The sequence below is a fragment of the Gopherus evgoodei genome, chromosome 3, assembly GCF_007399415.2.
Source record: "Gopherus evgoodei ecotype Sinaloan lineage chromosome 3, rGopEvg1_v1.p, whole genome shotgun sequence".
In the NCBI taxonomy this organism is placed as follows: domain Eukaryota; kingdom Metazoa; phylum Chordata; order Testudines; family Testudinidae; genus Gopherus; species Gopherus evgoodei.
Window position 1 is genome coordinate 122,146,436 of NC_044324.1, and position 16,908 is coordinate 122,163,343.

General features: G+C 40.7%; 1 protein-coding gene across 5 annotated transcripts in view; it reads left to right on the forward strand.

Annotated features, from left to right (window-relative positions):
• Window positions 1-219: 219 nt before the first annotated feature.
• Window positions 220-16,908, forward strand: part of STXBP5 (syntaxin binding protein 5) — a 196,670-nt gene continuing 179,981 nt past the window's right edge. For all 5 annotated transcript variants that reach the window (XM_030556525.1, XM_030556527.1, XM_030556528.1 and 2 more), the window contains exons 1-2: window positions 220-1,202; window positions 2,924-3,021. In XM_030556525.1, the coding sequence (XP_030412385.1) occupies window positions 1,050-1,202; window positions 2,924-3,021 (251 nt within the window). In that variant the 5' untranslated portion in view covers window positions 220-1,049. The remainder of the gene's footprint in view (window positions 1,203-2,923; window positions 3,022-16,908) is intronic.

Below are 16,908 nucleotides of genomic sequence, written 5' to 3' on the forward strand. Positions count from 1 at the left end.
TTTGCACGGACGACTCAAAGCAGGCATCCACAACCTCTGGCTCTGCCTGTGCTCAGAGGGTGTCTTTCGCCATCCCTCCGTGCACCCCTTCCTGGGGTAGCCTCCCCGGGCCGTCAAGCTTCCCCCCAGAGCAGGAGTAGGGAGAAGGACTCTGACATCCGGGTGCCTGCGCCCTTTGCGCGCATGCTCTACAGAGCCGCCGCTGGGTGGGTGAGGAGGCAGCGGCGGCAGCAGCAGCAGCTGCTTCTCGGGCGCTGCGCTTCCGCGTTGTGGGGCGAGAGGGCTAGACGAGGGTGGGGGCGGCTGGAGCAGAGGCCGGAGGATGGTGGTTGGGGGGCGGGCCGGCAGCCAGCACCAGCAGCAGCCAGGAGCTCGCTCCTGAGGCACGCGCCGCACTGAAATTGACGCGCGGCGGCTGCTGAGCTAGGGAAGGGTGAGCGTGAGCGGCAGGGACTGCGGCGGGCGGCCGGCCGGCGGGGGCACATGGAGGGCTAGCAGCGCCGCTGCCGCTGCCGCTATGTGAGCGGGGTGGGCGAGAGGGGCCGAGGCCGTCGCTGTCACGTCGCCGCTGTACCGAGAGGCAGCCTCAGGCGGGGGCCAGGGGCCTCGGCAACGGGAAGGGCCCGGAGCGGGGCCAAGGCTGTGTGCGCGTCTGGGGCCTCGGCAGCTGCAGGAAGGGGGGCCGGGTCGGGGGGAGGGGGTCATCTGAGGCCTTGAGAGGAGGAGGCGGGGGGAGCAGCTTTACCTTCCAGGGGTGCCCCATCTCCGCACTGCGCCCAGGCTTCCCCCTGCCTTAGGAGCTCTGCTCCCCTGCCGGCTGAAGGGCTCCCCGCCTGCCTGGGTCCGCCCGCCGCTGTGCTTCTGGTTCCTTGCTCCTGTGGATGAGGGGACCCGCTTGGGCAGCACCACTCGCCTAGCACCGCCACTCGCCCTGCGCTGCAGGGCTCTCCGCTTCCCTCTCCGTGAGCCGGGGGCTGAGGCTGCAGGGAGCGCCCGGGAAGGGGGAGACGGCGGCAGACAGAAGAAGAGGGAGCGGCGCCCCCGAGACCATGAGGAAATTTAACATCAGGAAGGTGCTGGACGGCCTGACAGCGGTCTCGTCCTCCTCCTCGGCTTCCTCCTCCTCGCAGCAACAGCAGTCCGGGAACCGAGAGAGCGACGTCCCGGAGACGCTCCAGTCCGAGCACTTCCAGCTCTGCAAGGTGAAGACTGCAGCCAGGAGCCCCGCTCGCAGCCCTGGGGGAGATAGTGAAGCCATGATGGGCTCTGCAGGCTTTGGGCTCTTTGGTTTTCAATACCTACAATTATCTGAACCCCTCCACTCTTTAGGGATGGGGAGGGAATGCTGGGGGAGTTATAAAGGGTTTACTTGATCATTTTTTCCCTCTCTTGACAATTTCTGGATTGATTCTCTTGCCTCTAGGCTAGCTATTTCATGCACATAATACTGTGTCTGTTCAGACTAAGCTGGGGAGGGGGGAAGTGGAAAGTAGGGAGGAGAGTTATGGTACCTGGGTATAATAGAAGTCTGATTGTTGCATTTGAGTGATGGAGTGGAAGTATGGGGAACCTAACCCTTCACGTTATTTGGAAGTGCATTTATTCTTTTGCACCTAAAATGGGCTGTGGAGGTTTATGCTGAATTTGTTGGAGTTTATCAAGAAGACGCTTCTGATATTCTCAGTGTGAGGTGGGAGAGAAGTTGATATTCATTGCTGGTATAATTGAGGTCTATACATTTATAAAAGGATGATGCAGCAAATTAATCCAGCAGCTGCACCAAGAGGAATAAAAACTAATTTGAATATTAACACCCATCTTTATCTTTACAACATCCAGGGCCTACTTGTTATTTGGTTGGACTTGTCTGTGTATATTGTTTTACATTTTATCTAGTGTGCCATGCATTTTTATCAGCAATTTAAAAGAGGCAAGGGATCTGGAAAGGGAAAAGCAGTGTTGAGTTAAATGGCCTTGTTTACGGTTACACTGTAATCCCTTATCACTTTCAAAATTATTGAAAGCTGAGAGGCATGGCTGTTTAACATAACCTATTTAACCTCATTAAAGTAAAACCTGTGTGTGTATGCATTTTTGAGATCCTAAATCACCATACTGGGATCTGTACATTTATGTTTGTAATTTTAATATAAGATAGAAAAGCTAGCATTTGTATGGTTTTATTTTTTCATTTGCATAGCTGTGATCAAGGTTAGATCACTATTAATATTTTTGTGTGAAAAAGTGAGTCATTCAGTGAAATAGCACAATTCATTAATTTGAATCAATTATTGTCCTGTAGTACAGTTAGTCTGATAACTGCGCAAGTGGTAATTAAAATCCTAGCTAGTCAGAAAAGGTAGCCATTCCAATAGCTCAATATTAAGTCTTGGTTTTGGGGAGGATGTGTGATTTCTTTTAAAGTGCTATCCTGGAGAGAGGATGCACTGTGTCCTGCTTGAGAGAAATGGGGATGGCTCTCTGAAGAGCAGTTCTAATGATTTGTAATAGTTTAATTTACAGTGCTGGCTGCACTGTCAAGCTTCCCAGGAAACATCTCATATTTTAATAGTGGAATGCCTTATACACAGCTATAAACAAGAAGCCAGGGACTAGGGGAAGGGACAAAATGAAATGGAAGTAGTTGGTGGCTTTTTTAAGAAAAGAGGTAAAAATCAAATCCATTTTTAGTAACAATCTTTTATTTCATGTTCAAGGATGAATGAAATAGATTCTCTGCCAGAAATTTTCTGTAATGAATTCAGGGTAAAGTGCTGTTTTGCATCAAATCTTTTTTCCTAAATGCTTGTTTCCTTACTGAAGTGCAATTAAAACTGAATCCCTCCTCCTAATACACTCTTGATTTTATTTATTTTTGGTCTGCTGCTTGACCCACCCTTACTTCACTGCTCTGACTTGTTAGACCGTACGCCATGGTTTCCCCTATCAGCCTTCAGCCCTGGCATTTGATCCTGTTCAGAGGATACTGGCAATCGGGACTCAGACTGGAGCTTTAAGACTGTATCCTTTCATTCTGTTATAAAAAGAAAATCACTGTGCTACTAATTGGAGTCCTGTCCTGGCTTATTCTTCTATCTTACTGGAGCTAGTGTGAGGAAGCACTCTGGAAATCAGGTATGCATTTGCACTTGAAGGAGAGGGAAGAGGGAAAAGTCTTGGTTGCTGTTGTTGGGTTCTGTCTATTTTGTGTCTTTGTCTGTGCACACATCTTTTGAGGATATGCCAGTGCTGTGATGTATGGGTCCTCAGTTTCCACTATCTTGGATTGGTATATGTGTCTGTGAAGTCTCTGTTGCGTTGGCATTTTTACAGCAGTTAAACACAAATCTGAATCGAGACCTGTACTAGGATGTGTTAAAGATAGTGGTGGTGGTGTCTTTTTGGACTTGAAAATCTTCCAAAGGGAAATGTTGGCTTCATGCTTGTTTGTGGATTTACTTCTGGGGAGCTGGTTTCTAATGCTGTAATTATTTGCCATTTGTTTTTAGCCACCAAAAGATTGTTTTAGCAATACCATTTGATCTTCTAGCAGTAAAATCATCAACACTTAGTAACTTGTACATTTCAAACTAGCATATGGAATTTGTAGCATAAGTCAACAATAACTGTGTTCTTCTGTGCTTAACAGTGCTAATTAAATAAAAATTTAGTTGCATTTATTTGGTTGAGACGGGGCCTATATGTCTTTCCAAAAACAGATTAGAATTGCCTGAACATCACTTAATAGGAAATTCAGTTGACTACATTCCCCTATTATCCTGAAATCTACTTAAGTTTTGACATTTCTGGAAGCTTCAAATCATATTTCTAGGAAAAATAAGTTAATCCCTTTATAAACTGCAGATAAATCTCATCTTTTTGTTGCTGCTGCTGCTACTTTGTTACTCCTTGCTACTGCATATAGTATTCTGGGAGTTAGAGTAACATGATAGCGCTACCTCCTTCAACTAAAAATGAAATACAATATTACAAATATGAATGGATTTTTTCAGTCCTTTTTAAGCTCTCTCTTCATTTTAAGTTATATTTACAAAAAGTTAATTGTTATATGAGATTCAGAGAGGAGAGAATTTTACATATAAACTGAATGAGGTAAGAAGTATAAAAACATACAAATGTGACATATTTTATTATAATTATTGATGAATAAATAGTGCATTGTTCATGGGAGCATCATATTATAAGGATATTTTATTAAAACTATCCTTATATGTAAATAGTATGTATTTAATTATCTATTGAAAATATATCTTACAGTTAGGTTGCTATTTGTTTCCTATAAATAAATTAGCAATACGTGGAATTGGTATGATTATAGTGAGGGTGATTGGTAAAAGTGGTTAAATGAAGAAGGGAATTAATTGTCTAATATCAGTGTAATAGTGGCCTTATGAGTGTGCTTGCTTTTTAGTAGGCAAGAGTAAGTATTCTTGGAGGACAAGCAAGTTTAGCTAGAGCAGCAGTGTAAACATAAATGTTTTGTTTTACTCCTTTTGATACTTTAATGGAAATGTTGAAACATTTCACTGAACTAGTGAAATGGAGAAAAATATTTTAGAATATGGTTCTTATCTGAAACAGCTAGCTGGTAAAGCTTTGGCTAATGAGGGCTTGAAAAATCCACTTGCTAAAGACACTTAAATTTTCTCTGAATTGGAATGGAGGGATCAATCAGTCTCTGCAGAATTTAAATCTTCACTTGTTTTTGTTTGTTTATTTGTTAGAGAGGGGAAGCATTCCAAATATAAAACAAAGTTTATCTTCCTGAGTGCATAGGCCTGAATCTGCTGCTAATAGCCTTCTGAAAGAGAGGGAAATGGACCTTTTGTTAATTTCACTGTTAGTCAGAACCTTGCAGAGGGCAATGAAATTGACAAGAATATATTTCACTGTTGATGATTTAATGAATACTCTGAACAGAAACATGGCTCAGAGCAACTCATAGGGGAACAGGACCCAAAAATGGACCCTAAGGGAAAGTATTGAGTAACAGACCTATCTTTTTGTCTCCACACACTCTGGTACCATTTAGATTGAAGTAGAGTGTCTTTCAGCTAAATGAGAAGTCTCTCCACCACATTGTCCTGAATCTAATTGGTGGGATTTCCCCTTGTCTTTTGTATTGGCCTCTGACTAGTAAATACTAAGTCAATTTTTAGGTTATGAAATCCTTCTAGTGTTTCATTATTACTCGTTGCATATTTCTAACTCTGGAGTTATACTGACTGCTGTAGCTAATTTAAAGAATCAAATCAGTCAAATTTCAAGTTAAATCCAATATAAGGTATGATTTAGACATTTCTCTACCAATTTATATGGGAAATTCCTTTTCACGAAAGGGCCTCAACGTTGCTTCTATTAAAATTTTTACATGATGCAGTTTTAAACAGGGTCCTAAGGCACTTTAAATTTAAAAGATAACCTCATTTAACTCTCAAAACTGAATGGGGTCAAAATGTTTTACAAATCATGCGACTACCTAGTAATGAATATTATTCACCTATTTTAATGCTTTTTGGACATGTCTACATTCAGTAGTTAAACCATTTAAAATACTGTTCTAGTGAATAGTTTTGAACTGCTCCAAGTTTTAAAATCAGTATTGGTTAGATCTATCCATAGTGTGGGCTGGGTGTGATGCCTTCTTACAGCTTTACCATTTAATATCTGTCCATTATGGCCATGTCTGCACCTGGAATAAAAGGTATGTTTTTAGCACATTAGATGACTGTTTAAATATCAGGATTTAGCGCATATGGTAGCATTAAAAAATGCACCTTTCCCCTGTTTTTATTGGGCTGTGCCACTGTAGCATGTCTGGTGAAAATGCTCTATTCTGACAGGAGAGAGCTCTCCCGCTGGCATACTAAAACCACCTCCATGGGAGGCAATAGCTATGTTGGTGGGAGAAGCTCCCCCGCCAATATAGCAGTGTCCAGACCGGTGCTTAGGTTGGTGTAACTTACCTTGCTTAGGTGGGTGGCTGATTCACACAAGGCTTTGCTATTCCATGGCCAGCTTGTTCCTTCCTTGAGCATCAATTGCTGTTTGATCTTGTTGTGGAGAAACAGAGCTGTCCATAAAGTACTAGGAAGAGATCACAAAATTTATTTCTACTTGTGACCTTACCCAGTGTTTGAACTCGGGTCTTCAGAGTGACAAACTAGTGCACAAGCCCACTCCAGCCTATGGTTCTGAAGATGTGGTTAAATGTGCGACCTATTGAGTCTCATTAATATTTCCATAGGAGTTTGTTAGCAAAATTTGAATCAGGAACATTTCTAACAGGATTAATTAAAAAAAATAAACTTTGTTAAGTAAATATCCTTGTGCAGCATTGTGCTAGTTTGAGAAGCTATTATTCACCTGAAATAGAAAACTGTATTCTCTATCTCAGCTCTTCGAATAAGAGGAACTCTGCTCTATAGCAGACTGAGTTGTTAACAAGTGAATCAGTCAGCATGGAGTCTCCGTAATTGTGTTTGACAGCTATGGACAGAGAAAAATGGTGACCTCACTCTAGACCTTTCAAACAAAATCACATGACTTTTTAGTAGATGGAGGCAGAAGATACCATGGTTCTTGTTTCCTTGTCTTAGTCCTGAATACAGGAACTTCTCTATGCATTCTCTCCTTTCCAGAATTTCATGAAAGATAGAGAAAGATCTTTAATAGTATGCCGTGCTCATAGATGAGACCCTAGTTCTTGCACTTGATGACTCAGTAGATTCCTTCCCTTCCTTGGCTGGAAGGACCTGCTAAGAAATACTTAAGAATTTAGACAAACTTTTTTTAGTATCCTGGATGCTGCAAGGGAACTATTAGAATATTTTTTTCCCCTTTCTCAGTCATTTCAAACTCTTCAGAAATCACTCTACAAATATAGCATACTTAAATTTATCTAAAGTTTATCTGATAATACACTTCCAAAAAATAAAGCATAGCTGCTAAGCTTTCTCAATACTGGTCCTTTGGTTTCTAATTCAATAATGGAATTGTTGAACACCCTGGACATGCCAGTGTCTTAGTGAATAAACCTGCTCCTTTTTTCCCGTTCATTCATGCATTTTAAAGATAATTAAAAGTTGTGGCACAAAAGATCCAAGGAGTCCACCCTGTTGAAAGCTTGATCTGGTTCCTTTAAGGGAGGCAAGGTAAAGTTAGAGGTTAGAGCGGGAGATTGTGAGGAGATCTAGATCCCATGTTTCACTATTGCTTATTTGCTCCGTGAACTTTGGCGTTTTTCTGTGCATTAGCTGTGTGAAATCCTTTGAGATTCTCTCAGGAAAAGTACTACATAAATAAAAATTATTATTCTACAAGCCTTAAAGCCTTCAGTTGCATCTCAGAGTTCAGTTCCTAAGGTGCCACAAGTACTCCCATTCTTTTTGTGGATACAGACTAACACAGCTGCTACTCTGAAATCTAGCATTCAAGATACTCTTCCTGACTCTGGTTATTTACTCTATAAGATCTTCAGAAGTAGGGACTTTTCAGTGGAATTACAACATTGTGTCTTCTGCATGGACAAAATTGTGTCTAGGACTCCATGGGATTTCTATATCTATATGTATATATATCTATATCTATATATTATTTTTTTAAAAATCTGAGTAGATGCTTTTATTAACCACAGGAGACGTTTCTTCCTCGGGTGCATATATACTTCACAAAAAGTTAAAAAGTATACATTGAAAGGTCCAAGTTCTTCCAAATGCCAGACTCTTTTTTCTTGTCCTTTTCTGTCTGGCAGTGAGAGAGAAGAAAACTACTAAATCTTCAGCAAGTGAATGGCTAAACTCTTACATACTGGAGGCACAGAAAACTTATTTTGGTTGATTTAAGGCCCCTCTGCAATAGTCACATGTACAACATGGGCAGAAAAGACATACACTTGTGTTTTCAAGACATTATAAGCTGAATGTGAAGTTTTTGATGCCCCTTCTGGCAAAAGAATGCTTCATGCTGTAGTACCTGAATAATCTTATTCTAAATTTGAATCTTTGTCCAAAAATCATTTTGACTAAATGTATACTTCTCCTTCAGAGTTCCACTGCTATTAAGATTTCATTGTTCTGACTGGTCGTCCTGGGTGTAATAGAGGGAAGAAATGGCATATCATGCTTTCCTCTGAATATCTACATCCGCCAGACTATTTCCTCCCATCTTTGGGTATTGATTTATTCTTTGTGTTGAAGAGAACCTAATCACTAACTTTCTTACAGATCATAGAAAGTATTTTAAAAGAACGTTGTTAATATCCCCTTACATTTCCTGTGCATGTGAAGATATTATACAGTTCTGATCCCCACTTTTTGCCCCCCTTCAGGGAGGCAGACTGATGCTTTTCTTATATAAAATAGCTTTAATTCTTTCCCACTGTCTCCAGGGAAATGAAAAGGGCTTAGTAGGTTAATAGGATTAGTGGCTGTATATATTCAGAGAAAAACACTAACTTTTGTTTCCCATATAGCTCTTTTCTTCTAATGTTTTAAAAAACATGTTTCGAGGATTCAAGAATGTCAAATTAATTTGTCACTTTGTGGTGCAATAACCATTTTTTTTATAATTGTTTAATGAAGGTCCATTTTTATTCAGAGCAGAATCTGTGCGTGCGCCAACACAATTTTGAATGAGGAGTATGTGATAGCACTGAGCAATACATATGTCTCATAAATATGGTAGGTAATTGCAGAGCATGTTCTGACATCATGACATACCGTTCTGTTGCTACTGTTGTTTAAACTCTTGTACTCCTTCCTGCTATTTATATTTGTTCAAAGTCCAAACAACATGGTTACAGAAGAGGTTTATGAGGCTGGAGCATATTCTAGAAAAGGATGTCCTCACTTAGCTTTGGAAAAGCAGTAGACTTTGCATCAGTTAGTATGTTTTGCTTTATCTCTGCATTAAAGGCCTGGAACAATAGAAGTATGTTCAACTTGTATGTTACAGTGTGGGACCTCTGAAAAGCAGCACATGTAGTGTGGTGGTTGGACACACACACTGCTGAATGAGAGCCACAGAAAACAGGACTCGTTTAGTTTTGGTAGCCTGATGTCAGCATGGACTCCTTTTTCTAGAAAGCTATAGTTTTGGTCTTGCTAAAATGTCCAATAAGCAGATATTAGGTGACATTAAGATGAGACCTCACACTGCAGAAGGCAGACACAATGGGAGAAAGGATATTAAATAGAGTCCCATTACTTAGAACACTGTCTATCAGAAAAGAGAAGATAATCGAATTTATAAAGTAAATCCTTATTTCTGTGGTAGCCAGTATTTGAATGACAGTACAGTCATAAATGCCATCTAATTATTTGTATAATATGAGAACATGGGTGAAGTTTTCATTCATTCCTGCATAATAATTATATGCTAATTGATTCTCATTTGAAGGATGGAGACTGCCCTTTAGGGTAACTTTATGAGAATAAAGGTTACATTAGGTTTTTAATGGATGTCATATTTTAATCCCTTTTTGTTCTGTTGCTGTCCCAGCCCCATCACAAAGTGACTGTGCTTTCCTTTTTGAGAAGGGAATGCTGGTATTTAACTTTCATTAAGGTGTGCTCTGCATACAAGCATGATCCCACTCACTAGGAGACCTGATGTAGTAACTCTCCACTGGCTAGGAGAACAAGAGACCCATGTCTAGTTGTGAACCAGAATTGTCTGCATGGCAGTATATTGCCTTGCCAGTGCTATCAGACTATCTTGAAGCAACTTCTTAAATATGATTCCTCATTATTTCTTTTTGTGTTGAATCACAGTAGGTTCTTGAGTTGTATTATCAGATCAACAGTCCATAGTGAGGCTATGTCAGTGGTTGTAATGTTCAGGTCAGCTAGTGATGTATGAGGTGACCTGTATTTGTGTCATTTGATTTAGGCACTCTCTTAATTATGATCTTGCATTAAAATGTTTTTTCTTATTAATTTGCTTTGTAAGTTAAAATACTTGTTCACACACCACCTTCACTGTTGGTTTAAATGTGAGCACCTACCCTTTTAAAGGGTTATGTAAACATTGTCAATGGTTTTTATGCCAGTAAATCAATTGCAGTTGCACCCTGTGCACCACTTCAAAAACTTGGGGGAAATGGGCTGGTGTGAAACAGAGCCTTGGAAATTGTTAAAATTGAAGCAGTCATCCATTTCTTCTTCTTTTGTATGGCTGATGTAAATATAGAGCAACAGCTATAATTTTACGTTCAGATGGTTAAGCCAGATAATTGTATCTGGAGTAGCAGAGTGTATTACAGTGATGCCTCTTTCATATTTGTGAGTTGTTATATAATCCATGGTCTGTTCTGTGTGATCACAGTCACATATTGGAGAGTCTTTAATTTTCTATTTGTGCAGCAAGTATCCGCATCTACCATGGTTTGTGTGGCTATGGTTTAGAATAGCTCATGAGCTTCATGGGAGATCAAAACCAGGGATCTTCTGCATCAGGTCTGTCATAAGGTGTTTATTTGTGACTTCTTGTGAACTCCATTTGGCTTTCCAGGCTTCATCAAGCTTGAAGTTGCATTATTGAAGGTTAAATATGTGGGTCCAAAAGGGCTTAGGCGACTGCAAGTGATAGTGAAGGATGATGTTAAGGTCCTGGTAGATGGGAAGACATACATTTTCCATGATCCTCTGGAATTCCCGGAGGATTGTGGCATTGCAGCAAATGGCTGAGGGAGCAATGTGTGACACTACCAGCAGCCCAGGTGTTAGGGTCGACTTCAGGGTTCTAGTGATTGCATTGCAGTGTTTAGTTCAACATCAACAAGTTGAGTATGGCTACTTCTGGTCCTTACCAGTTCACAGTACTCAGCTACGGAGTACACAAGGGCCATTGCTGATGTCCGTAATACTGATGCTGATACCTCCCAGTTTGTGCTTGCCTGTTTCTGGACCCCTAATTCTGTTGTATGGAAGCACTGTAAATCTGTAGCCTGTAATGACTCCTATATACTCCTATATAGGATGAGATAAGCATAGAGATTCATCCTGAAACCTGATTTCACTAATGTTTTATTTAAACTCTACAGCTCCCAGCCGGCAGTGGCTGAAGTCACGGATTCCATGACTAAATCACAGCCTTTTCTATGGGCACAGAGTGATAGGACAAATGGCTGGAGGATCATGATAGGACAGAGAAGTTGGTACTGCTCTTTATTTATGTTAAATTAGTTTCCTTTCCTTTGTGGCCTTGAGAACGAGGACTAAGGGTTTTGCTCCAGAGCAGACCCCCACTGAGAATATGAGCCCTCCGATAAGAAGGTGGGCCAGCATAGGAAGTAGTCCATGGAAGAAGCAAGATGTCTGACCAGATACTTCAACTGCTTGCTACAAGAGTAGCTGAGTCAGAACCCGGAGTAGAGGGATGGACTGGTTTTCCCTGCAACATCGCTTGGAAAACTAACTGGAAGACCTCAGACACAAAGGGCTAGAAGGACTGTTGGGCCTAGACCAGGGCCATCAACCTGGTCTGAGATCCTAGGACTGCTGGGTGAAAACCTTATCTTACCTGAAAGGGATGAGACCAAATGTGATGTGAAGAGAGGGCCAAGTCACAAGGCAAAAGGGACTGTCAGTGGGTCAGGACAACAGGTGTATGGGGGGTAGCGGGGAAACCTGGCCGTGCTGCACCTAGCCACAGTGCGGTGCACTTGCTGGTGAGTCACTCAATGTTGTAATTAGCCACCACTTGCAAAGACAATTTTTTGACTTGATATTGAATTCAAACATGTTCCCTTCTAAAAAGTATATGCTAGATAGCTGCAGTAGTTCTGCCAAAAGAGATTCTGCAGTACAAGTCAGTCAGAATTTATCTACCTTTATAGTTCTTTAAAATGTTTGTTTTTTAATTTTGCATTGCTGGAATTCAGGGATAGGCCGCTCCTAATCTCTCCGCTTTTAGTATTTCAGCTATATTGGAGAGAGGCTCTAAGCAGAGATGTTCTTCATTCAAGTGAATTCTGTCAGCTGAAATGTTGAGGAGTTAATGTGTAATGGTCTTGAAACATATGCTCTTCATTTACACTTTATTCTATCTGTACTAATGAAGTTCTGTTTTAAGCTTTTTAAGCAATGTCAAGCAAAGCTGATCATGCTGATTAAAGTGTCCAAAACTTGGCTTTCCATGATAAGGATGATGCTGAATACAGTGTTCTTTAAAAACAGATGCCAGGGCTGATCTTGGGACATTTGATAAGGTGAAGAGCAGATAGAAGTTTTGCAAATCTGCAAAATCAAGTGCTAAGCCACTGTTTGTCCCAGATGAAGGCAAGAATCTGGACTGTGGCCATCACAGAACAGGAAGAGTTTTTTCTTGAAGTAAACAGCAGCCAACTAAAGCGCAAATGAATGTGCCAACTAAATCAGTGAAGACCGTCCATTTTTGTTAACTTTTTTTTGCAGATTTTGGCTGCAGGCAGTTAAGGTCGTGTACTCTTTTTTAACTGATTGCACAGTTGCTGTCAGTACTGTTTAGTTTTCAATAAAATCTTTAATTCACACACAAATTGAGTCATAATATATAACTAAATAGAACAGCAGAGCTGTGGAAGTATGAATCCTACCTGTATTTAATGCAGCACGGTGGTTTCAAGTTGTAATAACAGTTGCTTTGCAAAATTCTGATCTTATTTGTGAAGGAGGCAGCACTTGTTCTGATATCTATAATCCAGTAGATGGACAGAAGTGTTTAATTTGCTTTTTGTTTACATGTTTTTTACTGTATTTGGATATTGTGGAGAATACAGTAATAGATTTTGTGATTCATTTACATTATTTTTACATTAACTGGATTAATGTACTTGGGTGCCATTAGTATGTATCCCTCTCATGCAGTTAGCGTTTGTTATATTTTCAAATACATTAATTTGTTTACAGAATAGTAATTCACCTTGTTGCAGTTGAGAACTATTTTGTTTTAGAGATACAAGTATTAGTCATTTTTAAAAGTCATTGTTACTCATATGCAATGTTTTGCCCGTGTAATATTAAAATAAGTTTGATTTTGCAGCCTTCCTTTGTATTGCACTTGTCACATGATACTTGTGTATCAAACTGGCACAATACAAATAAAGCCAGAAAATCTCAATTTGAAGTTGGGTTATAACAGCGGTTCTCAAACTGGGGGTTGGGACCCCTCAGGGGGTGCGAGGTTATTACATGGGGGGCTCGCGAGCTGTCAATCTCCACCCTAACCCCGCTTTGCGTCCAGCATTTATAGTAGTGTTAAATATATAGATTAAAAACACTTTTTTATAAGGAGTGGGAGGGGGCTTGCTATGTGAAAGGAGTCACCATTATAAAAATTCAAGAACCATTAGGTTATAGCAAGAAAATCAATTGAAAAACTGATGAAAGTAAACAGATAATTTTTCAGTTAGTTACTGTTAAGTAACTAGTTGTAATCTCTTTTGTCACTAACGTGGTAAGGTTTTTAGTACTCTCATTCTTCAAAACAGTATTTTTTGGTAGAACTCCAGGTAAGAAGCTGTAGAGAGAGATTAGTTCAGCAATGTCTGGTTTTCTACAACAGTACCCTGCCAAAGGTGATTTGTAGATCCAGTGGTTTCAGCTAACTCTGTGTTTGCTGCTTTCCTTATAGTTTCTATCCTCCCATTCCTTTAAAAATCTGTCCTGAAGATTCTTCCATTTTCTGCAGCATGTATAGCTGCCTATAACTTGACTGCTTCATTCTTTCTATTTCATATTCTACCTATGCAAGCAGTATTAGCAGTAGACCCATTTTTAGTGTCCATTCAATGGACCTGCAAAAATAGGTAACTTAATGGATAATAAAGGTGGAGCAGACTTGTATGTGTTTTGAGGATGTTTTAGAGTAGACTCATAAATCAGAGTTGTTTAACAAGACTTGACTCTTGTACAGATTTTGCTGTATTGAGTATTAGCGGATGGAAACTAATTTGAACAGTCACTCTGCAAAAATGCCATTGTGGGAACCCGTGTTTGTACATCAACTACCGTATCAAATATATTTGGTTTACAGGTAGAAAGATTTTTTTCCTCCCAGACTGCCAGTCCTGTAAACTCTGCCTTGACTGAGAGAGAAACTGGGTTCTTTACCTTTCACTCACCATGGCCAGAAATAAAATTTTTGTAGATGAGATTTTGTCCTCAGTTATGTGTGCTACTCGATTGTCTTCAAATTAGATTTTTTGTAACCACGTTACCTTAAATAGGTTTTCATAGGTTTAACTGATTGGACCTTGATAAACAATTTTGTTGATGCATGAGACATAACAGAAACTATGTAGCACACTCAGTTTTAGCTCTGTTCACTCTTTATTGGTAACAAAAGCAGTAAAAACTTTTTGGTACTAGATATAGATGAGACTCTGATAACAGATTTGCTTTCTGGATTTGGCTGCAGTTTTTACATATGCACTCTTCAGAATGAAACTACTCTTTAATGTTTTGTAGTAGAGTTTTAAGATATTTAATATTAGTGAAGTGATTGTATGGATGTAAATGCCAATAATAAACAATGATCACATAATCAACACTTCAGCTGGAAAGAGCCCCTAGTGTGTGGTCTAGCCATCTTCTGCATTGTCTGGATTAACTTAATTTAGAACAGCTGATAGTTGGATGTCTAGTATAGTATTAATAGCTCCATTTTAGTACTAATGACTGCAGTTTCACAGCCTGCCTTGGCATGATGAAAACATTCCAGAAACTGGGGATTTAAAACCCTAGAGCCAAATTTTCTGGTGGTGTGACTTCAGCCTCTTCTCTTGCCCTTCTGGTTTCAGTAGGGCCCCAGAAATACTCATTCATTGACTGGTGCTTAAACCATGGTATGGGACGCTAGAAATACCGAAAGTTTTCATCAACTGCTTGTAAAGAAAAAGACTGTAAGTTTCAAACTGCATTGTACAAGACTGCAAGGAAAACTAATAATGAAAATTTATTTTTACTACCTATTTTCAGTTTCTATGAATTTTTGACATATTTGATTTGAAAACTTTTATTCAGCTTCCATAAGTGTCCAGTGAGCTGCGTTGTCATCAGGCTGCAGAGTGTGAGGACAAGGGAGAAGCTGAAAGACCAAGAAGGAGATGATAGTTAAGGGGGAGGGGAAAGTGTTTATAATAATAGGAAACTTTAGTATCAAATTAAATAACAATTTTGAGAGAACAGAGGAACTGGTTGCACATAGTTTGGCTCACCAACATGCCTAGGCTAGCATGAATGTAAAATTAATATTGAGTTAATATATGGCTTTTTGCTTTTATTACTCACTGATTTGTTCTAAGTCTTAATTCTTTGTATATCGTTTTTTCCAGCAATCAGATGGAAGTGTGAGTGTGCTTTTTTCCCCCTCCTTAGTAGACGCAACAGCAGTGTTGTAGACTAGTCGTTTTACTGGTATATTATACACCCTCTTTAAAAAGCTCTGTATAAAAGCACCCATTCAGTTATTTTTAATGAAACCTACACATAACCATTGTGGTTTGTTTCCCCACCCCCCTGGCTTCTTATGTACTTTATTCTCCTCCTGTGACAAGGGGAGAAAAAATATACAAATTGCCCTAAAAACTGTTTTTATTTTCAAAATGATTTTAGTTTAGGATGACTGCTATTGTTCTGACTAACTCTTTTTTAGGCATAAATTGACTCCAAAATTTCATTTTATACTTGTGTTTAATGTGTTTTTGTTTTTCCTCTCTGGTATTCAGGAATTCCTAAGCACCAAAGATTTCCACAGTTTATTGCTATTTGACAGACTATCAGATGTAATTTTTTTTTGCCATAGTCAGGGATTTAGGCATGCAACTACCATAATGAATTGATGTGTTATGGTTATATCTCTTGATGAAATGCAAAAAATATATCCTGTAAATGGAGCAATGGACTATTAGCAATTTGACATCTGTTATGTTAAGCTAGTGTTTTATTTTTTTGCATTCTTTGTATTGTTTGACTGTAGCAATAGTTTAAAACGGGTCGGCAACCTTTCAGAAGTGGTGTGCCGAGTCTTCACTTTTATTCACTCTAATGTTTTGTGTGCTGGTAATACATTTTAGACTTACAGAGAGAGAGGGAGAGACCTTCTAAAGATATTAAATTATTGTTGTATGTAAAGTAAACAAGTTTTTCAAAATGTTTAAGAAGCTTCATTTAAAATTTAATTAAAATGCAGATCTTATCGGTTTAGTGCAGTGGTTCTTAACCTGGGGTGCACGCACTCCCTGGGGCAGGGCAGGTGCAAGGATATTTTGCCACCTAGGCAAAACTTCCACCTTGCACATCGGTTCATTGAGGGGCAAATACCCAATGAGCCTTTATAGATCCCAGGGGCCATCTGTGCCCAGGGGCTGCTCCCTAGACCAGGTTCCCCCCTCTGTGCCCCCTGAACTCCCCTGGAGGGTGCACAGCCCCCCTGCGAGCCCTCCCAAACCCACCCAGGTGGCCCCCGCCCTGAGTCCACTCACTGGCTTTGTCGGGCTTGGGCCACTGCAGCAGCTCGGCAGGGGAGGAGCCACTTTCCAGAGGCACCAGAGAGCCAGAGCGTCCCGCTTGCGGCAGCAGCAAGCCCCAACCATGGAGGAGCTGGTGCAGTGCAGGGGGGCAGCAGCCCTGCAAAGGTGGTGGTGGCACCACTAGTGGGGAGCAGCTGCGCCCCTCCTGCCCAGGCTGCTCCCTGGCACACCGCCCCGGGGGCGCCTGGAGGCTGGAGTGGATGTATGTGGGTGCCAGCCCCTGGCTCCCCCCTCGCCTAGAGTTACCATCTTTCAACAATCAAAAAAGAGGAGAGCCCTGCCCTAGCCCCCATCCACTTCCTCCCACTTCCCACCCCAATTGCCCTGGTCAGAACCCTCCCCCCCGCTCCTTGTCCCCTGACTGTCCCCTCTTG